This window comes from Genypterus blacodes, unplaced genomic scaffold, assembly GCF_046128005.1.
Source record: "Genypterus blacodes isolate CSIRO-AG114 ecotype Tasmania unplaced genomic scaffold, CSIRO-AGI_Gbla_v1 ptg000054l_1, whole genome shotgun sequence".
NCBI lineage: Eukaryota > Metazoa > Chordata > Actinopteri > Ophidiiformes > Ophidiidae > Genypterus > Genypterus blacodes.
Window position 1 is genome coordinate 330,073 of NW_027466866.1, and position 23,664 is coordinate 353,736.

The window sequence follows — 23,664 nt, forward strand, 5'->3', positions numbered from 1 at the left end:
TGGCTTTCAAAATAATATCAAAAGCTTCTTATGTATCCCTGTATATTCAAATTCTTTGGCAAAGCGCAGTAAGGGCTTTATTTTGAAAGTATTTACCAGAAGTACACAATATACTTCAGCGTCAGTGACTGAAACTAGGGCGGAAATCTGGACTTTCCTTTTCCCGACAAACTCATCAATGATAAGACTGAAACGGGAATTAAATGGAATATAAATTCACCTCTACTTAACTCGGCTCAGTGCCAGAATAAAGACCATGTATTGTTCAACCTATCCCAGCCAAATGTAAATAAAATACTAACTTTCTATTTAGTTAGTTATTTAGTTAGTGGTAGTGTAGGCTGATATATTCTTTGTATCTCAGTTTTGTCATCATTAAGGAGCAGAAGGTTCTAGCCTTTAACAGCTAGGAGCCAGGACTCTATGCTGGAGAGCCCTTAGTGATCATTTGGATTTATAAAAAAACAAACTGTTGAATGTCATCTGCAAAATAATGTGTCTATAACAAAACTGCATGTTAGATCATCTAGATTGGAAATGTATAAGTTGAAAAAAGTATTGGACCAAGAAATGAACCCTGAGGAACACCAAAGGTTAAGGAACAAAGAGATGAAATGGTATCATTTGACAAGAAAAAGTAGGAACTATTTGTTCACCAGCAGAGTGGATGGTTGCAGACTCCCAGGTTATTTGCAAGGTGGTCGAGTAAAATATTGTGGTCAAAAGGAGAATTAAAGAGTCAGTATGAAGGAAGATGAGAGACGGGTCTGCAGTCATTTAGGATGCCTGGATCTAGGGTTCACTTTCAAATTTGTGTTTGTCCACATTTAACACCAGAATTTGTACCATTGATCTTTTTGAAAAGAGGGTTGAGGCATTTAGTGGAAGTTTTATAATTATTTATTATTATTGTGTTTGTATGAATTGGTGTGTCTTGCAGAGTACTTAGATGTATATGCATTTTATCATTTATATTATTTAGTTACTATATTAGTTATATTATATTAGCTAATATTAGCTAATGCTACTTTATACTGTATTTGTGGTCATTTCTTCAATCAAAGTGTAATAAAAGAAATTAATAAATAATACATTTCAGAGACAAGATTTCAAATGCTGTGTCAGTTTATTAACATTTAAAGTTCATACACATGAATCAGGAACACTATGTCTTAATAGATGATCAAATAAAATGGGACTGAGGGCCATGAGGTTAGGCACACTGAGCGGTGCAGCGACAGGCCAGGTGAGCTTCTGCTTCTGCTGTTATGTCCGCACTCTTATCAAACATGCTGTTCAGACCCTCATAGCGGTTCATGTTTGTATCTGCAACAGTGTAGAGAAGAAATCAGTCAGACCCTATGCAACATTTTCCTATAACTGTAAACCTGAACTAGATGTTATTGTGTCATAGACTCACCGGCAGGCACACAGTGGTAGCCAACTTTTACGGGAGCGGTCCTCAGTGGCAAGCAACCAGGCAGGCAGCGAAGCACAGGCTCAGCAGAGTAACATTTGGACTCCTGGCCACGGATGTTTACCTGTCTGTCCAGCTTCACGGATTCCATCTTCATTTGGCATTCTGGAAAAGTGTGGAAAGAGTAAGGTGAGGCACTTAACAATGTCCCTCAGGATGAATAAAGTATTATCTTGAATGGCTTTCTACTCATGGAAAAACAGAGCATTAATACTGAAATGTTGATATACCAGAGGTGTCACGGCAACTCTTTGCAGGGAGAACCCAGGAATGAGCAAAGCTGACTGCGTGTTTGGAGATGCGCTCGTTGGGGGTACGGAACTCTTGTCTGATTTCTCCATCGGCCTTTCCACAGAGTCCACAGGTCTGTCCCCTCATCCAGTCCAACACTTTAATCTGTAGGAAAACAAAACAGTTCAGGATTCATAGAACAATGTTACAATCACATCATTACCTAGAACTTAGATGTAGCAGACGTAGAAAGTTGAATGTCAAACCTTGCATGTGCTCTGATCAAAGTACACCTCATGAAGACCAAGACTTGCAGCATGGAGAACGATGCCCTCACCTCTCTTTGTGATGTGAATTTGCTCTAAAATCGATGCGAATACAAAACGCAGTGTGTTAGATGTGATTCATTACCCCCAATAGACAGAATAAGTTAGCAAGGCACTTAAATCTGAATGCACAAGACCTGTTGGATGCTGATATGCCAGGTTGTCGATGGGGACAACCATGCCATTAACCTTCAGCATGATAGCATTGTCCTTCTGATACATGTCAACATCTCTGTAGAGAAACATTACAGCAGCAAAGGAATAATGAAATCTCAGTGGAATCATATATTACAGCATTGTTATTGATTACAAGGTTTACATTTGATCCTTGATAATTACCACATTTCTACAAACAATAGCCATACTTACATGTCTGCAATCTTCACATAGATTTGGTTTTGTTCGGGTAAGGTCTCTTTCCTCATCAGAACCATAAATTTGAGTTCTGGGGTGCAATCCTGAGCCAAAATCTGGTAGCAAGAGTCAGGTAACTGATGGTTGTATTTCCTGTTGTTGAATGTGGTCAGTGTGTTTTCCACCAGGGTGCACTCAGCTGGAGGAGGAAGAGTGATCAGTGGGTGAACTACTGCTTGATCAGCCAATCGTTTCAATGAAACTTGCTGTCCCTGTCCATGTTATCACCTGCATGAGCCTTCCTGATCATATAGTTGATCTTGCCAGTCCAGTCGTCCTGGAATATTTCCAGCTCAGAAGCAGTTTCTCCGATGGGCAGGTGAAGAGGGAGACCCATGTCCAGTTTGTAAATGGTCAGCTAAAGAATTGAATTGTAACATAGTATACAATCTGAATGACAAATTTAAGCAAATGTAAATTATGTATTCAGTGGTCTATAAGAATTGTAGCAACACTATTACCCTTGGTGTCTTCATCACAAAATTCAGGCTTGTCTCAGAAGGAGCAGACAAAATCAGAATAAACTGTTTGTCAACATTCTTGGCCTTTGCCAGGCTCAATCCAGTGAGACCAGAGATGCGTTCAATGTATTTAGGAAGCCTAATCACACATAAGAATGACATTTTATTAGATTACATTTCTATTTTCTTATTTTCATGTATTTTCGGTATGATATAAAATGTTGAGGATGTGTTTGTTTTTAGCTTACTTCTTTACATAGCGTTTGATGACTCTTGGAAGTTTGCCCCAGGTGACCTTCAGGCGCAATGAAGGGGTTCCACCCAAAGCTCCAGTCTCACCTGTGATCAGAGTCTGATACTCTGAGCATCCAACACCCCAGCCCAGCTTGGTCTACAAAAAAAGATGTCAGAATTTAAATAGTTGAAACTTCAGAGAATGCATTTTCAAAATTTGGTAAATACCACTGTCAAATAGTTTTAAGGACAAATTGAATGTTTTACCACCAGTTTGTTGCGACTTAGCACCAGACCATCAGCACACATTGTCCATTTACTGGTCTCTGCCAGGTTGGCAAAAGTAAGCTGCACTCGGCGAGGAACTTTATCGTAGTAGGCTGCGACCTGGTATCCCTGTGCCTTGCGGTCAGCTCTCACAGCGCGGATGAGAATTGTCACAACGGGAATAATAGCAGAAGCCAGGTACTTTTCCTAAAGATGGGAAGAACAGACTGACGTTCACACAAATTCAGACTCTCTTTAAATACATAAGACTGGTTGTGGTTTGGTTTGATACCTCACCTTTTTGTAGATGGCTTCGAAGCTGGAAGCACTGCTCCTGCTTGTGGGTCTGGCTGTGGAAGTCTGGTGCTGTAAGCAAAAAACTTAAGGATTAAAAATATTACATAAACAGAGTACATAATATGTATCTAAAATATAATCAGATAAGTGATTACCTGGTGGATGTGGTCCTTGAAAAACTTCATTTTGTAGATCTTTTCCTACAATAGAAAAACAAACCAAACCATCAAACTTAATTCATGAAAGTATCCTACAATTTTCCACTTACGAAGACATGAGGTAGTGTCTCACCCTTGAGTTTTGCCTGGAAGCTCTTGAAATTGAAGAGCTGGAGCTGGAAGAGCGGCTACTAGACTGGCTCAAAGAACGGCTGCTGGAGCTGCTGCTCACTGTTCCCTTGCTGACTGGAGATCTGCCGGCGACTGTCCTGCTCTTCTGCTGTGAACTGGAACGGGAAGAACTGGAAGAAGAAGCGCTTGAGCTGCTTTTAGAGCTGGATGAACGAGAACTGCTGGAGCTGGACGAAGATGCAGTGAGGTTCTTGAGACCCGGAGCAAGGATTTTCTTGAGTTTCAACAGGACATTTTTCTCCTCAATCGTTTCTTCCTCTTCACTGTTGTTGATCACTTTCACAATCTTTTCTGCTGCTCTTTCTCCAAACTGTACCTCAATCTCAATCTTCTCAATAACTGGTCCAGCAACTACAACCAAACACAGAATTTCCATGTCAGATTACAAAATAAATGATGTCAGTAAACATTCACAGCCATTCACTTCACTTGCCTGGAGAAACCTCGATTAAGGCTGCATGTTTTCCAATAACGGCATAAAGAGGAATTTCTTTGATGGCAGCAACATTCAGAGACTCAACCACTGTGCATGCTTTGATTCCAAAGGTTTCAATCGCAGAACACATTTTCTTCCGGAACTGCCTGGGTACTTTCTGCTTGGTAAGACTTTGTAGTTCAGCATGAATCATTTCAGATGACCATGACTAGAAAAGCATAACAGAGGGCAGCACATTAGTTTGGAAAATGCTGGAGAATTGGAAAAGCAGATAGGGAGTCAAACTCACCCTGTCACTTTCCAAAGAAGATTCCATTGTAGAAGTAAGCTTGGAGATGAGGGACTCCTCTTGAGTTACTGCGGATTTTGCTGGAAGCAGTGGTGTTATTTTAGCAGCTGCAAGGTCTTCCACGTTTCTTGCAATAGCAAACGTCTCAACACTGTTATACAATGAAGAAAGTTTTAATCAAGCAAACATGACTGGCTCATACATGTTATCTAGTGACAATGAAAGATACATACACTGCAGATGCAATCTTGTCCGTGGCTGGAACAGGCAAAAGCTCAAGCTTGAAGTTGTTCTTAATCATGTCCAATCTGACGTCCATCTTGGCTGGAGCAATTGTTTGAACTTCGGCTCTTGTCATCAGGGCAGCCTGAGCCAAAATAGTGTTCACCCCCATAACTGCATAAGTGTTCAATGCAATGCTAAAAGGAACAGAAGAACAAAGGTACAAACTTTAACATCACTAAATGATACCATTTACCATTTCAAATTGAATGATTTGACATAAGTTTAGATTCTAGTAAAATGATAATAACAAAGTTCTCCAAGCTTTATACAATATTCATAAACTTACCTTGGAATAATTTCTGCCCTTAAACTGATGTCAGATTTAAGAAGTTGCGCAATTGGGAAGTTGGCGGGCAGAGCTGGTGTCACAGCGGCATGCACTGTGAAAGACAAACAAGATTTCAGTTGAAATTGATGAAATTGATGAAATTGATGAAATTGATTTCAAAACCCAGTCAGTGATGCTGCAATGACTGAACTTACATTTGACATTTGCAGCCGCCACAGCAGAGGTGTACAAAGCGAGCTCCATAGGCAGACCAACAGCAGTGGGCAAGATGCGACGTACCTCAGCAACCAGAAGAGGTTGAGCATAATGCATTGAGATACCAGACAGGAGAGCATCCAAAGCCATCCTTCCATGTGTACGAACTGCCGGTCCGGTGGCAAGCTGTAAACACAAAATGTCTTTTAAGTCACAAGGTACAGTGTAATTATTACTTAGGGTTCAGGTGTTATGGCGAAGGATGCTGTACCTCAATGATCTGATCAACAATGACTTTGTCAATGTTTGCAAATGCAATTTCTTGTCCAAAGAATTTCACATACACAGAGGCCAGGGGAAGTTTGGCAGGATGAGCCCTCCACTCAGCAATCTGTGTTAAGAAGGCAATAATAGTTAAGAGCACATATGTGGGAAATAGAGCAAAAGAAAATAATTTGAAGAAAGTATATTCATATCTGAATGGTCACTTAAACGTACAGCCTTCATGACTTGTTTCATCTTTGTGAGTCTGTCAGCATTCTCAACAACATGGTTGGCTTTCTCGAAGGCCTCCTGGATACCTTCAGCTCTCACTCCAAGCTAAGAATGACAAAAAGACATTTGTTGAATGAAAGCAAACAAACAAACCTAACAAGAATAAAAGTAGATGTGGCAGATGCAGATCAAATTATAAGAACAGTTGTCTCTGATTGTATTTGTTTTAGCACATCTTACTTCAAGAACATCAGCATAAGCTCCAGCCAGGTATGTGCGGGCTTTGGCTACAATAGCTTTTGGCAAAAGAGTGGCAGCATCATTGATGTAGAAAGCACTTGCAGCTGCACCGACCATCCAGGGGCCTGAGAACAAAACAGAAGAAGCTTTTAAGACATGTTTCTACACCAACTTGCTTGATTATTAATCTGGTGTCATCTTACTGTGGTAGATATCATAGTAGAGAGCTCTGCTGTAGCGGGTGCTGAGTCTGGCAAACTTGGGGCTGAGGATCTTCACGGCAACATTGCATGCTGCAGCACTGAAAGAAGATAGTTGAGATGTATGAGAGTCTGCAGCCCGAGAAATGACAATGAAATAAGAAAAACTGCCACATGAATTAATATGAAGGCTCTTACACTGGAGCAAGGTCAGGGGCGGTGTTCTTTGTCATGGCCTTCATGTAAGTGAAGACAAGGCTAGCAATCTGCAGGTTCTGTTCTTTCTTTACTGCGTTGGCAAGTGTTATCACCAGACCCATTGGCAGCTTAGTCTCAAACAACACAACAGCAGCAACCATACGGAGCTCTGGTTGGGCAGCCTTTTCCATGAACAGCTGGAGAGCTATATCCTGGATCTAATTCACAAACACAAAAGTTAATGAGTCCAAAGTCATGAAATTACATGTGACTGAATTATGCCAAAAGTAGGAATGCAATGAATGATCTCAGACTCACCATCTTGGGCTCCTTCTTGGCGATGTTCCTCAGGGCCAGAACAGCATCAACGTGGATTTTATGTGGCAGAGCTGCAGCGGCAGAGCTAAAGCCAGGCAGGAGCTTCATGATGGTCTTAAGGCTAGAAGGATGGCCAGCATTGCCGAGAACTTTGAGAGCAACAGCGAGTGTGCCGATGTCCTTAGTGGTAACAGCCCTCATGACAAGTTCATGGATGGGCTGGGGGAGGAAAGACAGAAGAAGTTGTAGTTTTTCTTCATGTCGCTGATGTTGAAACTGAGTTGTGTTATGGAAATAAAAACATGAATCATACCCTGAGAAGCTCAGGGGAGCAAGTTGGACTCTCAGCGCAGTATTTGGCAATCATGGTACCGTAGCCCAGCATGACAATCTCATGCAGAACTCGGTTGGCCTGAACTTTGTGGTTGAATGCCAGGGCCTGAGGGTGGAGAACATAAAGAAGTGATACTTTGTCCCAATGCTCTTATTGCTGTAAACACAGAAGGACATGGTAAAATGTTGTCTTACCTCAACAAGCTTGATAGCCTCCAGGTCAGCTGTCACCATATGGACGGATGCAACCAGAGCTTTAGCAGTTTCTGCAATTGTCAGCTCATCAATAATGAATTTCTCCTTGATTAACCTCAATGCAGAGTGAGTTCCAATGGCAGGGACGGCACTGAGGAGCCAGTGTCTAAGAAAGAGAACGAGTATGTGAAATCATCATAGTGTTCATGGCATGTTTTACTTTACTTAATAGTTTTCTAGATGAAAACCTTACCTGTGTTCGGGTCTGTTTTTGATCTCAGCCCAGAGGCCCTCAATGGTCTCAAAAGTGGCCACACGGAGAAGCTGGACGAGCTCGACAAACTTCAGGGGTGCGTCATCATGAACTTTAGCCACATTGAAGGTCACAACGTGGTTCAGAACCTCAATAATCTGCCAGGAAACACAATTCCCCACGTTACAGAACATTGCCAAAAAATGAATTAAACAAGAAGTAAACTACTTAAGTTTTCTTGAAATACCTGAGCCCTTGGATTGGTGACCCTCAGAAGCTGGATGGGTGTCTGGAGAAGCTCTGCACCAAACTCATACTGCAGGGATCCACGGACAACATACTGCTCCCTGATGGGCGGCACTGGGGTGTTCAGGACCTCTACCAAGGCCAGCGTTTGCCTGTGAATATAGAAGCATCATGTAAATCTGCACAGTTTGTTATTTTATAAATGTATATATCACAAGCTGCTTTGTAATTTTGAATGACATACTTAGCTTCCATCTGGGCGGCACCATTCAGGATGCTGAAAGGTGCAAACTGGATGAGTTCAGTAGCAGTTGCTTGTAAGATCACAGTTCCTGAGGCTGTTGATTTGATGATGTAGGCAAAGGCAGCAGCTCCCTTCAGGGCCTCTCCTTTCTGTTCAGACAAGAAGCACAATATTACCACTGCTATTGGAAGTATGGGAGTAAAAGTACCATAAACACTCAATTCCAAGCAGAGAATACATGGAGTTTCAGTGACATTGCACTTACAGCAACACATTCAGGACATTTCTCTGTGTAAGCCAAACCAATGTCCTTCATGATTCTCTCCTGGCACTGATTCAGGTCCTTGGTTTTGCTCAGATGGATGCGTTCTGCCTTTGCGTCCTCACTGATCAGGTAGTGGGTCTTGCACACACCCTGAACTCCAGGCTAGGGAAGATGAATTTTGTCAGTCAGTCAGTTTGTGAGTTTAAGTATTATGGTCTGCACTTACAGATACCATGTGGAAAAATATACTCTTACCTCTTGCAACTCATAGACATTCTGTGTCTTCTTGATGTTTAGCTGGAAGATGTTGAGGATTCCCCTGAAGATATTCAGCACCGTTGCAGAGACACCAGGCAGCGCGTACAATTTGGTGACAACACCGTTTGTATACTCAAACTTGATGGGGGTGGAAAGCTGAGCAGCCAGGGCTTGTTTGAGCTTGGTGGCTGGGATGAAAGCATCTTTTGGCCAGATTCCGCTGTACTCAAAGAGCTCAGGCTGGTCAAGCTATGAGGAAAAGGAGTTTAAGTGAAGATGAGTAATGAGGTAAGTGGTGAATATCACTTGAAAGCTTTTTTGTAACTGGTCTGTACCTTCAGGATGAGGGTGTCTGCAGTTGCCGCACTGATCAAAATTTTGCTCTGGATTTTTAATCCAGCCCGTGCCAGACCTTCCTCAGGCAACCCGCCCAAAAGAACTGCCTCATATTTGTAGACGTAGGTCTTTCCAGCAGCAAACAGAGGAGCTGCAAAAGGGTCAGACAACGATCACTGTTGTTGCATGCATTATGAGAATAACATTTCATTAACATCTCATAAAGCTGTTTGATAAACTTATTAAATTGTTATTAGTAGAAACATTTTTTTTAGTCTTACCAATTGCGACATGTTGGCCCGCTGCAAAAGAACAATGTATTGTTAGTTTACTTTTCATAAACGCAAAACAAGACATGTGGAAAACTTTTCAACTTAAGTCAATTCAATAGAAACTAAGCCATTTTGTTTCTTAAATTGTTAAATCTTGTCATTAACTTTTAACTGCATGTATAAGTTGCCTCTAATGGTTAAATAGTTCTACATATATATGAATTAAAATATAATATAATAATATATTATTTTAAATGTCATTGACTATGATTGACTCTTAAATCAGAAAAGTAATACTTACCCGCAAGGGCGAAAGTCAGAGCCAGCAGCACAAACACCTTCATGGCTAGTGGATGTGAAGAAGTGGGAGGAGAGGTTCGCTTTTAAAGCCACTTTTCTGCTGACTGTGCATCCCATCCAATTTATCATTAACCAAGCATCATTTGTTCATTGTCAGTGGTGTTATCGAGTCTCGACGACACATACTGGACAAACTGATGAAAGATGTCAGAGACATGACATGTTAGGTTAACCTGACTCCTGCGTTTTCTGTGTCAAATACTTTTGTGTTCCAGGTAAGAAGATATGGCAGATGGCTATACAGGAGGGTACACAGATATACAGGAGTGTATTACAGGAGGGTATACAGGAGGGTATACAGGAAGGTATACAGGGTTAGGGTGTGCTTGTAGGTCAATAGGAAGTCTTATAGATAAGTTGATACATGAACATACACTCAGTGGGCACTACATTGGGTACAAGATGAATCTTGTAGAAGTTAATCTTATATGACACCCTTGTTGTGAATCCTTCCTGGTTGAAGCTGATTCAGGTTTGGTTGACAGTGTCAGAGAGGTGTGTAAATCCAATGTGTCACATAAATGTCATTCTAATCTGACCTGTAATTGTTTCCACAATTCTGCAAACCTGAACCATGAACTCTTGGCTCTCCAATGTTTGGACAACAACTTCATGTTTACTTGAGTGCAATTCAAAATAACGGCCTCGCAATGACAATATTATTTAAAAGAACATTTTTAACAGAAATATTAGGTCAAATTATATAAATGAAATGTAATGAAAATACTGCTCCGCACGTAGTTATGACGTCTCCGACATTTTGCAGCAGCTTTGCGCTCCAACACGCGTATTTATAATTAATGTAGCTATTTATAAATTTGGGTTGGAGGGCAAACATCTTATACTTGATTTAATAAATATGTAAATTGTCCTAGTTTAACAGATTTTCTGAATCTGAATCTTGACTTCCCACGTTCTTGTCGGAATATGGCTGGGGGAAAGTGTCATCGAAGTTAGAAACGGGACATTATTGCCTCCAGATTCACATAAGCAATCAATCCTCGATATACATTATAAGAACAGCATTTTAACAGTGTAGCATTTCATTGAGCGACATGTTTTGCTTCACATGAATTGTGTCCCGTGTCTCTCGCCGTACAAAGCTCCAGTTAGTTTTATCGCAGCGCCGCGTGACTGCAGCTTGTGTCTGTAATCAGAATGTTGCGGTTTGTTGTATTCTGGGCGTCGATATTTGCGATCTGCGGGGCCAATGTGTGTCCATGTCAAAGCCAACAACTCTGCCAGCCGGTCAGTGAAGAGAGGGACGATGAGGTACCGCAACGAAGTTCAGCTAAACGCTCAAATACGTTTCCTATATACAGCGTTATTCAAGTCCTATTCCCATGTAGCCCTTTTCGTACATGTTTATGAATGAGTCATGTGGACACTTGCGTTGTTCGAACTTGTAGCCTTAGAAATAGAGAAATCAGTAACATTGTAGCGTTTTATTACTTTTATTAACTACCTAAAATATGAGTCTGAAGTAGGCAGGTTTTGTTTTTGGTTTAGGCGTGAAGCAGGAAATGAAAAGAAATGAAAGCCAGTGTTTTTGTTTCTTCTTTGGGACAGAACGTGAGGCGATCAGTGTCTTTAGATGCAGAGAGATCAGACTTATCTCAGTGGTCTCTCTCTCTGTTTCCAGGTGTTTGTGTTTGACGTTGGGGGAAAGACATGGAAGTCCTACAACTGGAGCTTGGTGACAACAGTGGCAGCGTTTGGAAAATATGATGCTGAACTCATGTGTTATGCACATTCCAAGGGGGCACGGGTGGTCCTGAAAGGTCAAAACCTTCCTATCATTAAGATGTCGATGAGAATTTACTACGATCACTAAGTCAAAGGTCATCACTTCCTGTTTCTGCTCCCATTGTGTGTTTTTGTGTCATTGTTGCGGTGAACAGGTGACATTCCCCTCTCAGACATTGTGAACCAAGACAACAGGACAGCCTGGATAACAGAGAAAGTCAACTTGGCCAAGAGTCAGTTTATGGATGGCATCAACCTGGACATTGAGCAGGAGGTGGAGGAAGGCTCACCGCAGTACTACGCCCTCACAGCTCTGGTCAACGAGACCACCGAGGCCTTCCACAGAGAGATCCCAGGCTCCCAGGTGAAGCCGGTGTATAGGAAAGGCTGCTCATTCAGAATATTTATGCTGCCTGATAAGGACACACACACACACACACACACACACACACACACACACACACACACACACACACACTCATTCATTCTGCTCTGCACCTGTACGACACCATTACATGCACATAAACAACAATGAGGAACAATATTAAGGAGACTTATCAATACCTCTTTTGTAACATAATCCACTATTTCAACAATATTGGAAACTTGATATGAATCAGATATACTGTTAACATTTGTAATTACTTTCATTTACTTTCCAATTTAGCTCTTCAAACTAGTTTGGCCAAAACATAAGGTAGTCAGTATTCCTTTCCCATGTCGGTCAATAAACAGATGGTATTCCTACTAAATGTCCTTAGAATAGAATAGAATGTCTTTATTGTCATCTTGTACAACAAAATTGAAAGTACAGTGCTTCTCCTGTGCGAAAGATATAATAAAGAAGCCTGTAAGAGAAATAATAATCCTAAAAATAACCTTACTAAGACTGTAAGAATGCTTTCAAAGTGCAACATAACATCCATACACACAAAACAAATTCACTGAAATGGTTAAAAAAACTCAACTCCTCCCTCCAGACTCTCCCCAGATGAGAGTAAGGTGCCCTAACCTGCCTGCTCTGGTGCAACATTTCACAAGACCCATGCCATTGATGTTTACTCACTCTGACCTCTAGGTCTCTTTTGACGTTGCCTGGTCACCAAAGTGTATTGACAAGCGCTGCTACGATTACGTCGCCATTGCCCAATCATGTGACCTGCTGTTTGTGATGTCGTACGATGAGCAGAGCCAGATCATGGGCGACTGCATTGCCATGGCGAACGCCCCGCTCAACCAAACCCTGAGTGGTATGTTTTGTTAAGGAATCCAATAACATATCAAAGTGTTAATGTGTGTATACAAGGTGAAAACTGTGTTGGATTTCTTTCCAGGTTATTACGAATACATGGAACTGAAGGTAGATCCACGGAAGATAGTGATGGGCGTGCCGTGGTATGGTTATGATTACCCATGCCTCAATCTATCCCAGGTAAACACTCTTCATCATGATAAATACTGTTTTTTTACTCAATATTCAAAGTAAAACTACAGAACACTGCACATTCTTTAAACATGACGCTTGAATACAACTACTGAAGCTACATACAGAAAATAGACATGGTTTCTATCCTGTCCCGGGCCAGGGGGGTGTATGTTCTATAGCCAAGGTTCCTTTCCGTGGAGCTCCTTGCAGTGATGCAGCTGGACGTCAGAAACCATACAGCTGGATCATGAAGCAGGTCAGCAGCTCTTCGTCAGGCAGACTGTGGGATGAGGAGCAGCTGGCACCTTACTTCAATTACAAGGTGTGTCATCTTTCTCTCATCTTTAATCAGCTTACTTAAATACTCCGACACATACAGCCGTGTTAGAGTCAGATGTTTTATTACCTTGCAAAGTGAGCATCCATCACATCGGCTCGCCTCTCTGGCCAAGTCGGAGCTTTTCAGCCTTCGTTTCTCCGTAGTCCTAAACCGATTACAGCTCAACAAATCAGGCAGCCGTGTCTAACAGAGGCTGTTTGTCCAGAGCGCCAGCAGCCACCCGAGCTACCAGTGTCACTTGCCAAACAAAACAAATTGCCCCGTCCAAACAGCAGTAAAATATTCCTGTCAAACCTCTGGGGGAGAGCTGGAGTGCCAAGCCTCTCCACACCACAAGAGGGAGCCATTGTCATTTCTAATTTCTTGCCGTTTCCCATTATTTTACAGGATCAGAAAGGACAGATGCATCAGGTTTGGTACGATGACCCAGAGAGTATTTGCGGCAAGGCCGGGTTGGTGAAACTTGCTGGATTCAGGGGGATCGGTATGTGGAACGGCAACATCTTGGACTACAGCAGTAATCCGGTTGCCAGGCAGCAGACCGTAATGATGTGGAATGCCCTGTTAGGATGCTAGCTGGGATACCCGTGCACTGCTGGAGAAATTTACACCATCCCCAAGCGCTCACTCCCATTTGTTACTAAGTCAATAAATCCATTGTCAGGAGCAGTTGTGCCTGCGGTGTGAGTTCAGGGACACATACTTGCACTTCACAGAGTTTATTGTGGCTTTTATTGTTGTGTTGAATTGCACACGGACACATTCCACTGTGTTCAGAAAAGACACTTGTTTCATTCCATGTACACACAATCACACTGTTTTTGACTGACCAATAAGTTGTCAATGTGCGATTAACAGAGATCTATGCACTTTAATGTTTTTCACGAATAAATACTAGATTTGAATTAGTTTCCCTGGTGTGCAGATGTTTCCTTTCCTTCATAGCAACAAATTTATCAACACCCGAGAGATGTGAGACGATGAATCAACTTCAGATTGCCAAGGTAGTCGATGGTCAATCTTTCAGTTTATACACCTTTGAAACATGTTTGAGCACTTGGTTAGACTTTGTTCCGCAATTCATTAACCATCACAGAACTAGACTGTGGTGTTTTGAATGTGCGGTCTGTCCCGTGTGGTATTCCCAAAGTGAAGTGAGATCCCGAGCCCAGGATGAGACGACTGACTCCTCTTCTGGGCCAGCTCAGCCTTCAGGGCCCTCAGCTCCGTGGCAGCCTGTTTCCTCAGCTAACACGGCCATTTGTGAGGACAGGAAGAGGATTTGTCATGAGAATATGGACCTTTAGGGTTCTTATAATTCTGAATTGGTGGGGCGTTCATGTACTTAATTGCCCGTTTGCTTTGTGTAGTTCCGTACCTTTATCTCTGTTATCAGTTTCATCTTGGCGTCTTCCACTTTCCTCTTCAGGTTGTCAATCTCGTGGCTCTCTGTCATGATCTGGATGATGAGCTCATTCTGAAATACACAATCTTACAATGTGTCTTACTGCTTCCTGCACCTGAGGTGGTTCTTTTCCCTCCCTTTAATACTGTCTGTGTTGGAGGTGGAGCATATTGTACCTTGACAGAAGATCTCCCCTGCTGTCTGGGTTTGCCTCTGCTGTCTCTGGCGTGGAGCTGGTGCAGGAGTTTGTTGTAAAACGTTTCCAGTTCCTGACGCATGTTCTTCAGGGTTTCCTCCAAAGGGGCCGTGGCCTTCTTGGTTTCAAAATATTTCTTTTTCCAGCTGTCACGTGCTTCAAGGATGGAATAAGAAAAGAGTTAGAGAGACTCAGTATGTAAAGTTAGAATTCTATACAGGATCTATACAGTTCCTTGGCCAATCTGGGCCCACCTTGGTTCCTGCGGTGTCTATTTTGAGCCAGTAAGTCCTTCCCCTTCCTTAGCAACTCTTGTCTGGTCCACTCCAGTCGCTTCCTCTCCTCCCGTACTAGCTTGATTTCCTCCACCAGTTTGTCCCCTTGTTGAGAGAGAAGCCAGACAGTTACATTAAAGAAGAGTAATATGCGTTCATTCCAAAGATGTGGCGTAAACTTACTGCTTGTGTGATACACTGGAGTGGCAGCCGTTTTCTGTGCCACCGTGGCTGAGTCCAGGCCCGCAGGTGGAGAGGAGCAGCGACTGGTCCGAGACGTGGCAGCCGCATTTTCTGTCGTCTGGAAATAGATCAGATTAGAATAGAACAACACCAGGGTCATTTCTTAATAGATTGCTTGATTTCCAACTCTATGTTTACCTCAAACACCTCAACGAACTCCCCCTGCTGACTGAGGAATTTTTACAATTGACTAAATAAGCGTTTCCATAGCAACTCGACTGAAGTTGTAATGCTGCAAGTCCCAGGCTCTAGTGAAAAGGCCTGTAGCAGGTCTGACTCAGAGACATACAGTGGCATACATTACCCCACAGGTCGGTTTATTCCTGATGGTGTGTGTATCTCTTGATTTCCCGATCCTATACAAAGAGATGCAGTATTATTAGAATAAGCAGCCGCTGTGTCGTACAAACTGACGCACAGTCACAGTTACTGCAGTAGAGTGGTGTGTCATCTGCTTAGTACCTGTCCTGGATGAGGCTGAAGCCCGAGTCTCTCTCCTCCAGAGGCTCTGCTACAGCTGAGTCTCTGGTGGCTCTGGTTTGTCTGAGGTACTGCTTCTTCTTGGTGCTGGTTTCTTCTTTGTCCGGAGACTCTTTCACCTGAACTGAGTCGACTTCAGACGGTTGGAAAGTTTGGTCAGTTTTGGAGCCAGTAGTGAAATCTCGTGTAACTACCATTGTCTCCCTAGCAGCAACATCACAAAGAGGACAACTGGCCATCAACAGAGAGTTGGTGTAAATCACAGATTGGCCGTGTAAAAGTTCGACATTTACTTTATTTCGTACCTTTACTATGTGAAACATTCTGGGGGGCCCTTTGATTTTGGGGCTTTCTTGGACAAGACCCCTGCTCCGCCCATTCGGGCTTGTCAGAGGAGACGGCCTCCCCTTCATTCTCTTCCTCTGCCTCTGAAGAGCTGTAGTTGTCCTCCTCATCATCTTCCTCCTCCTCCTCCTCCTCCTCCTCTTCCTCCTCTTCCAGGCTGGGGGTGGGTGGTGACTGCTGGGAACACTGGGGGATGAGGGGGAATTTAATGGGCTCTTTTGTCCCTGTTGGCAAGCTGCATGTCTTTGGAGGGTAATAGGTGGTCTGGTGGTCTGGGGAGCTGCTGCGGGTGTCTGTGGTGACAGACTGAGAGCAAACGCTGCTGTCGTGCTCCACCAGGGGCAGCAGGTAGAGCTCGGGCTGCGGGGCCTGCAGACAGGTCACACACACACACAAGGACTGAGCTGGAAAATCAGCCAGTATAAGGAAAAGTAGATGTTGTACTGCATATATCAGGATGTGAGTGTGACTCTGTGTAAGAGTGAATTACAGGCAAGTTACCCCTGAAATTAGACATGTTAGATGAAACATTAGAAAGGAAATCCATACAATTCTTAACAAAAGTGTAAATATAAATCAGTCAATAAATATGGAGGAACACTGAATACAATTTTTTGTATTTGTTTGGGAGCAGAGCAGTGGAAATGATTTATTAATTTACATTCTTTGATCCTTTAAGATTCCAGCAATAGATATGAGAGTCTTGTTGCACAATTAAATTCTTCAATTTAAGAATATTAATGTTATGAACTTTAAAGAAGAACTTATGGAAACTAGAGTTTACGTACATATGGTGGAGCAAATGTTTTCACTTTCAGATCCTTCTCCTGTTTGCTTTTTACCTGTAACAAAAACATAAGAACGTGTAGCTGTAAGACTCATTAGAGTAAAAACAGAGCTCCTGTGTCTTTCTGTATCAGATGCACACAAATGCTTCACACCCTTTAGTGAAGCTGCTGCTTGAATAGTGAACTTGTTAATAATCAAACTGTCTGCATTGTTTCTCACTGTCTGCCTGGTGAAACACAACCGGCTGGAGAAAACTGCAGTAAACAGCCAGCTGCACTCACCACTGCCAGACTGCGACCCACACATTTCAGGAAGGAGAATTTGTCGATGCTCCTGTCTGGTCCAAGAAGAGCACCAAGCTCGCTCCGCAGAGATTTGAGAGTGACGTCAGGATAAACCCTTCACAAACAGCAAGTTTAAGATAGTTTAGTAGAAAACAAAATGAATGAATGATTGAATGAACTTGCATCAGTTTATAAGGTAAGCTTGTAATGTATCTATGGTTTTTCGTGCCAGATCTGATTCCACTTGTGCTTTACCTAATGCAGCACGTCACATTGCAGTTTAAATGATGTCTATGAAAATTTTCACCAAAATATGAATTCAATGTAGTTGGAAACACAACATTTTATTAAAATGCATCAAATAAATCAGCCTTTGAAACCTTGTGACATCTGTTCAGTGTCACAAAATTATATTTTCTGAAAAACTGAATCTTGTGAATTTCCATGTACTGACACTTGTACTGCATATTGTGAGATTTTATACTTTTTATCTATTTATCTCTTCATTATGGATTTTGTCGTAGTCATGTGTGAAATGTGTATAATTAAAAAATACCACACCCACTGTATTGTATCAATTATTCATTTAAATGTAGGATTTTTGATTCTACATTAGAATTTAGAACTTCTTGCCCTTGATATGACGAAATACTGTATAAGATTAAACATCGAAGTCATTTTCACCTGATGAATCCCGCTGATATGAAGCTCTCTATTGCCTCAGCAGGGACTTTATTTAGCTTCACATTCCACTGGTCATCTGGCACATACAGCACATGGAGCTCCACAAACTACACAACAAATAGACATTATGTTTGAAAACGTGGAAAAAGTGATGAAGATGAATTAACTTTCTATGATGTATTGTGATTTTTGTCCACATACCTTACTGCTCGCCGGTCTCCTGTCCTCTGGGTATCTAATGGACTCGCAGGACAGCTCCATTGTCCAGTACAGCTTGCAGACAGACACGCTATCCCCTTAGTTGGTTTATGCTCCGTGTGTTCTGCTTCGTGAAGGCGTGGACTGCAAAGTAACAATCTGTTGTAATCAAACACAGTCAGCAGTGACGCTTCTTTACGAGAGTGCTGCACTGGTTGCTCTGGTGCTGATGGTGCATAACTGCTTGTTTGTTTTGTCTGGAATTATCTAAGATTTGATGCGTTTATTTTGCTGCGTTTGATTTATATTTGTTTTGGTAACGTAGGTAATCTTGTATATTGTAACGTATGTGCCTTTTCTGTTTACAAACGATTGCACCGATTTTGTGGCTTCACTTTCATTTGTTGACACCGGAATGTAACACTGTTCAGCCTATTGGACTACTGTCTATTGACTACTTCTGTGGAGATAACGTCACAGTCTGTAGTTTGTAAATTTAATTAAATAAATCTTTAATACGTTTCGGAATCTGACACGAGTGCGCTGATGCATTTGTACCACCAGAGGTCGTGATATTCTATTGTTCAACACTGAAGATGCTTTCGTGTGTTTTCGGGATTATGAAACTTTTCCCAGCCATATTGATCCTCCTTTGCAATGTGAAATTGTAAAAAAAATGGCAGTTATTTGTACAAAATGACAAGAGACAATAAACGACTGAAAACACGTTATTCTCTTTTGTATAAACTGCGCTCACTTTTATCTTCGACTTTCTGAACGTCACGTGAATGCAGCACAATGACACGCCCTTTCAGTAAACCGGAAACTTTCGTTGAGGAAGAAGAAGTGAGCTTCATCAGCAAACTCTTCTCCAAACTTTATTGTTTTGTTACCTGAGGCTTCGGCGTCGGAACATTTCAACAATGTCTGGGTCATCCAACATCGTAGCGATGAAGAAAGTCGTCCAGCAGCTCCGCCTCGAAGCGGGCATAAACAGAGTGAAGGTAGCGGGGATCGTTATGAGGGCGTGTGTTGTGTTGTTTGTTAGCCTCCGTCATTTAATATGAATTATTCATTTTCCTTGGCGTCGGGAACCTGTTATAGTGTGCGGTAAAGCACTTATATCTGCACTTTAAACCGGGGGGTCCGCACTAAGCCTTGGTTGTGTCGCCACAGGTGTCCCAGGCCGCGGCGGACCTGCAGCAGTTCTGCCTCCAGAACGCCCAGCAGGACCCTCTGCTCATCGGCATGTCGTCCAGCAGCAACCCGTTCAGACCGCAGAAGGTCTGCTCCTTCCTATAGCCCCAGCGTGAGTCACTGTGTTTACTGTCCCGGAACCTCGACGCGGCCCAGACTGGGGGCCACCGCTTACAAAACTTTATTTACACTCACAACTTCCAGAACATCTGAGAAAAAAGTGTTCTGCGTCAAAAATACTGACAAGAATCAATCAACAATTTTCTTTGCTCTCTGGCTTCTTCACTGGCTACAACTACTTTCTCACATCATAAATGTGTCGGACATTGAACCAGTCTGACACAGTAACAAACAAAACAATACTTTTAAATGTTATTGCTGGGCTTTAGGGTTGCATCATGTTTGTTTTTCTTACACCTTCAAACTGCCATTGTGTTATTTCAACATTTATTTATTAAGAGGTGCATTAAGGCCAAATATAAGCAATCTGTCATCTATCAATGAGTAGGTTATGAGGTCACATGTTTTACAGCATGTTTTACAGCCACGAAGTTATCTAAAAGCAAAGTGTTAAGATTTTGGATCAGACCAACATTTCCACGATAATCCGATGTGAAGCTGAGAGTATTAGCATGTCTACATTGTGACTGTAGTTATGATAAACACTGTAGTTCTCATCACTAATGCAGTCATATGTCTGTGCAGATGTTGGACTTTTATGGTGTCTTGTGGAACTGGGCTGCAGGATCTCCATCATGGACTGGAATCCACTCAGGAGTGTTGACGAATTTGGAGACAAACAGCTAACTTAACTTTTTAATTTTGTTTTTACTTTGACCTTCTCATGAGGAAACATGTCTGGGTGCTTATGTAGCAGAAATGTTCTTGGCCTGCCTGCTTAGCAGTAACTAACTCACACGTGCCTTCTGAATTGTACATTTTTTTATGTCTGACTTTGAGAATAAATGTATTTCCACATTTTAATAAGACGTGTACACAAGATTAAACAGATTACGTACATTTAAAGTTGTGAGAGTGTCCTTGAGCCATTTATACACGTCTAGAAGATGCTGCTGTGCCGCTCCGTTCTCCGTGTGCTCAGACGGCACCAACAAGGGCATATCTGCACGCGGTGGACTCCTGAACTGGTCAGAGCGGTCAGCAGGTTCCTTTTCACTGATCCCACGTCTTTCACACTGACCCGTAAAGTATTCTGCTGTGTTTTGGCTCACATCTGTGCATGGAGTTTGGCGTTTGTGGGCCGTACTTTATTAGAATCCAATAAAATGCAGCCGGTGTGAGGACATGATCTAATAGGATGGAATCTGAAACTCTTATAAATAACCCAGCCACGTAAAAGGGAGGAGGGGTGAGCAACTGCAGTCCGCTTTCAAATGCTTATTTTCTGCCCCAATGTGGATATAAGGGGATGTGAACTCATAAAATCCAGCGTTCTCAGTCAAGACTAATGGATGAGAGGACCGGAGTAACTGATGCCGCTGGTCATCAACGAAGAATCTGGAACATCCACAGCAAAGTCTGCCAGAGTGAAGCCGACGACTGCTGTAGAATCGTGGACGACAGATGGGGAGTGTGAGATCTGACGTCTGCCGAGGACTTAAAGGTGGAACTTCCTTCTGCACTCATCCATTTCATGGCGCTGGGAAGACAAAAGCACCCAAATTAGCTTCCTTGAGTTGTTATTGACACAAATTTGTCAGCAGATGTGGACTATGCAGCTGTAGGTAAGTACAAACGCCCATGTGCTAGGGAAGAGAAAGTTCATGTGACCTCTGCTACATTCTCAGAGGAGACTCACCTTTAGCACCCACTCGTACTCTCCGAACTTTGAGTCAAAGGTGCCTTTCTGTAGAGAGCGAAGTTTGAGGGTGAAGCGCGGGCCGAGCTCCTGGATGCCCACTTTCTTCTCGTTCTTGAAAATGTACCTGCAGACACCACTCAAAATTTAGGCTCAACATATTCTTGCAGACTGCGTTGTCTTGGTTAGTTTTCATCTGAATTAATTATAAAACAAAAGATACTGGTTCTTTACAATTCCAGCTGTCGGTTTGATCTTAAGTATTAGTTGCTAGATCTTAATTGTTCCATATTGGAAGTAAATTGCACTATGAAACAATTAAGACATTACCAAAAACGCACAATTCCTTCACTCAACTAAGTAAATACTGTATGTTTATGTAATATTTGTACGTTATAAGCTTTTGCCATACACAAACAAACCACATCTATGCATTTCAGTGCATTTAGTGAATTGGAGGTAATCTTGAGTTAACCAGCACGACATCGCGTTCTCGTCTGGTTTTTGCGTGGCGGCAACGGCGTTCACCTGTGAAATCTGAAGAAGACAAAGTCTCTCTGGTTGTGGAAGGTGGCCACCTGCCGGCCCACAAACTGAGGGTCCTGCGGGAAGAGGGCGGCAAAGAGTCGGCCGATGCTGTGGCCCAGGCGCGTGCTGAAGTTGTTAAGGATCACCTCCGGGGTGTGCTCAGTGGGGTCCTTGCCTCGCCTCTGCATAAGGGAACAGGAAGAAAGAAGTTAGCCGAAGACACAGCGAGTTCTCCTCTGATGAGGACGGCGAGGTCGCTCTGCTCATCCTTGCTTTTAACTATAATTGAATTACAGCTCATTTCCTACAAACTAACCTTCATCTCCTTTCGTATCCGAACGCTGCTGACTTTGAAATGTGCAGTTGGCCCATCGGGGAGGTGACAGAGAACCAAACCGTCTGAGTGAGGTGGTTAAGGAAGAGAGTTCTTATAAACAACGTCTAAGATAGGAGTAAAGTGAATTTAAAAAGTGGCTTCTTGGAGACACATCCCCCTTCTGTGACCTATTGTTAGTATCGATGACAAAGTGTTATGGACCATCAAGGTTCCTCAGAGGATACTGGGCATTTTGCGATCCTCGTTGATGACCATGAGATAGGTGAAGCCCCTGGAGACACACTGAGGGATGACTCTCTTCAGGGCCAAGCCTCTTCTGTAGTACACGTGGGCGTTTGGGATCACGGTGGCCAGCTGCTCACAGAACTTCACCGTCCTCTGCGGGGGGGGGAAACAACACAAGACGTGAACATCATCTCAGAGGCAGGTTCAAGCGTGGCGGATGGTCCTGGAAGTGAAGCGGGACCGGACGAGCCACTCACCCCTCTGGGTCTGTCTGAGGTGGTGATGAGCACTTTGGGGTTGGTCAGCCCGTTGAAGTAGGCGGAGAATTCGTCCGTCCCCTCGTCGAAAGCGACCTGCATATCGGACAGACGCCTTATGAATGGACACAGGCTGGACATGGATAGAAGGAGAAAGCGTGCGGAGAGAGCGACTGAGCCTTTACCTCCTCGTCCTCTGGGTCCACGGTGGTCTCGTCGTACACCCTCTGGTTCTCTATGGTCTTGGGGACCTCTTTGGGTGGTGCCTACGTTCAGGAGAGTCGTTCATTACAAAGACTGTTACCTGGTTTGAAACGTCACATTCTCTCTCTCACACACAAGTAGCAAAACTCACCTTGTCGCCCAAAGCTTCCCGCTCCTTTTTCTTCTTCTTCTTCAGCTGCAGTTTTTGCTGGGGGAAAAATTTAACAAAGCGCGAGGCGGCTGGTCAGACGAAGCGACATTTCAGACGAGGGAGTTTTGAGGGGAAACGGGCAGCAAACGTTGTTTAGAAAGCAGCTGCCGTGTGTTTCGGCGTGTTTACCTTCCGCTTCTCCTGCTTGAACTTCATGAACATGAGGTGTCGGCGCTGTTTGTTCTTGATTTCGGACGAGCTGAATGTTGGAGGAAAAGCAGCCTCCGCCGGATCCCCGCTCTCCATTTTTTCCGCTTTCTCACCATTTTCTTCTTTAACCACACTCTTTTTTGGATTTTTAATCTTCTTTTTCTTACCTTTGTCAGAATCTCCGTGGTTCCCCTCTCGAGCCATCTTGTGTCAGCTCTGTTTTGACTTGTGTTTCACGTGTGCAGCCTCTCCGTGTCTTCCTCTTCCTTCCTGCTGCAGGGAGGAACAGAGAGGCGCCGTGTTTTGGTTAGCGACACCTAGTGACCAGGAGGGGAAGGAGGGAATAATCCATCAAAACAAAAACAAAAACAGAAACGAAACTTATTTTTCTTTTTACTTCACATCCAAGTTCACACAAATAGGTAAAATTCACGGAGTCAAAAATATTTCTTAATATACTTACAGATCACTTTCATCTGAAACATACCAAATACAGAAAACAGCATTCATTGTCATGTTGTAATAATAGTCAAGGTCATAGGAGTTATTAAATATATTCAT

The 23,664-nt window shown here is 42.8% G+C and overlaps 5 protein-coding genes across 5 annotated transcripts; 2 read left to right on the plus strand and 3 right to left on the minus strand.

Annotated features, from left to right (window-relative positions):
- Positions 1-1,213: 1,213 nt before the first annotated feature.
- Positions 1,214-9,748, minus strand: LOC143001615 (vitellogenin-2-like). The gene is made up of 34 exons (XM_076151313.1): positions 9,706-9,748; positions 9,414-9,434; positions 9,132-9,283; positions 8,794-9,045; positions 8,539-8,700; positions 8,274-8,422; positions 8,031-8,181; positions 7,784-7,941; positions 7,531-7,696; positions 7,316-7,441; positions 7,003-7,221; positions 6,685-6,902; positions 6,490-6,587; positions 6,287-6,411; positions 6,050-6,151; positions 5,823-5,942; positions 5,551-5,737; positions 5,354-5,447; positions 5,016-5,201; positions 4,783-4,933; positions 4,491-4,701; positions 3,999-4,408; positions 3,863-3,907; positions 3,708-3,776; positions 3,411-3,617; positions 3,158-3,300; positions 2,910-3,048; positions 2,677-2,806; positions 2,404-2,587; positions 2,172-2,266; positions 1,975-2,069; positions 1,708-1,873; positions 1,421-1,582; positions 1,214-1,326 (listed from the first exon to the last, which is right to left on the minus strand). The coding sequence occupies exons 1-34, from the start codon at positions 9,746-9,748 to the stop codon at positions 1,214-1,216; spliced, it is 5,049 nt and encodes a 1,682-aa protein (XP_076007428.1).
- Positions 9,749-10,867: 1,119 nt separating this feature from the next.
- Positions 10,868-14,185, plus strand: ctbs (chitobiase, di-N-acetyl-). The gene is made up of 7 exons (XM_076151404.1): positions 10,868-11,036; positions 11,407-11,545; positions 11,666-11,874; positions 12,589-12,760; positions 12,845-12,942; positions 13,097-13,258; positions 13,664-14,185. The coding sequence occupies exons 1-7, from the start codon at positions 10,923-10,925 to the stop codon at positions 13,850-13,852; spliced, it is 1,083 nt and encodes a 360-aa protein (XP_076007519.1). The 5' UTR covers positions 10,868-10,922; the 3' UTR covers positions 13,853-14,185.
- Positions 14,186-14,269: 84 nt separating this feature from the next.
- spata1 (spermatogenesis associated 1) lies at positions 14,270-18,289 on the minus strand. Its single transcript, XM_076151405.1, is given in 12 exon segments — positions 14,270-14,524; positions 14,655-14,753; positions 14,858-15,033; positions 15,132-15,257; positions 15,336-15,453; positions 15,700-15,751; positions 15,858-16,008; positions 16,163-16,589; positions 17,009-17,062; positions 17,291-17,408; positions 17,978-18,084; positions 18,179-18,289. Coding segments are annotated over 12 exon segments (1,638 nt in total). The 5' UTR covers positions 18,239-18,289; the 3' UTR covers positions 14,270-14,374.
- Positions 18,290-18,978: 689 nt separating this feature from the next.
- LOC143001679 (guanine nucleotide-binding protein G(I)/G(S)/G(O) subunit gamma-5) lies at positions 18,979-20,398 on the plus strand. Its single transcript, XM_076151412.1, has 3 exons — positions 18,979-19,179; positions 19,352-19,484; positions 20,078-20,398. Exons 1-2 carry the CDS (start codon positions 19,099-19,101, stop codon positions 19,475-19,477), a joined length of 207 nt encoding a protein of 68 aa, XP_076007527.1. The 5' UTR covers positions 18,979-19,098; the 3' UTR covers positions 19,478-19,484; positions 20,078-20,398.
- Positions 20,339-23,435, minus strand: rpf1 (ribosome production factor 1 homolog). Its single transcript, XM_076151411.1, has 9 exons — positions 23,083-23,435; positions 22,894-22,950; positions 22,724-22,804; positions 22,539-22,634; positions 22,281-22,434; positions 22,036-22,118; positions 21,720-21,901; positions 21,192-21,318; positions 20,339-21,032 (listed from the first exon to the last, which is right to left on the minus strand). Exons 1-9 carry the CDS (start codon positions 23,305-23,307, stop codon positions 20,991-20,993), a joined length of 1,047 nt encoding a protein of 348 aa, XP_076007526.1. The 5' UTR covers positions 23,308-23,435; the 3' UTR covers positions 20,339-20,990.
- Positions 23,436-23,664: the final 229 nt, after the last annotated feature.

Excerpts from the sequence above, each read along its gene's own strand:
- LOC143001615 (XM_076151313.1), bottom strand. The coding sequence starts at position 9,748 with ATGAAGGTGTTTGTGCTGCTGGCTCTGACTTTCGCCCTTGCGG. Across the intron at positions 7,442-7,530 it reads AGGCTATCAAGCTTGTTGAG|GCCCTGGCATTCAACCACAA; the intron begins GTAAGACAACAT and ends CTCCACCCTCAG. Across the intron at positions 3,049-3,157 it reads ATCAAACGCTATGTAAAGAA|GCTTCCTAAATACATTGAAC; the intron begins GTAAGCTAAAAA and ends ATGTGTGATTAG.
- ctbs (XM_076151404.1), top strand. The coding sequence starts at position 10,923 with ATGTTGCGGTTTGTTGTATTCTGGGCGTCGATATTTGCGATCTGCGGG. Across the intron at positions 11,546-11,665 it reads GGCACGGGTGGTCCTGAAAG|GTGACATTCCCCTCTCAGAC; the intron begins GTCAAAACCTTC and ends TGCGGTGAACAG. Across the intron at positions 11,875-12,588 it reads GAGAGATCCCAGGCTCCCAG|GTCTCTTTTGACGTTGCCTG; the intron begins GTGAAGCCGGTG and ends TCTGACCTCTAG.
- LOC143001679 (XM_076151412.1), top strand. The coding sequence starts at position 19,099 with ATGTCTGGGTCATCCAACATCGTAGCGATGAAGAAAGTCGTCCAGCAG. Across the intron at positions 19,180-19,351 it reads CGGGCATAAACAGAGTGAAG|GTGTCCCAGGCCGCGGCGGA; the intron begins GTAGCGGGGATC and ends GTGTCGCCACAG.
- rpf1 (XM_076151411.1), bottom strand. The coding sequence starts at position 23,307 with ATGGCTCGAGAGGGGAACCACGGAGATTCTGACAAAGGTAAGAAAAAG. Across the intron at positions 22,119-22,280 it reads CGAGGATCGCAAAATGCCCA|ACGGTTTGGTTCTCTGTCAC; the intron begins GTATCCTCTGAG and ends CACCTCACTCAG. Across the intron at positions 21,033-21,191 it reads AGTACGAGTGGGTGCTAAAG|CGCCATGAAATGGATGAGTG; the intron begins GTGAGTCTCCTC and ends TTGTCTTCCCAG.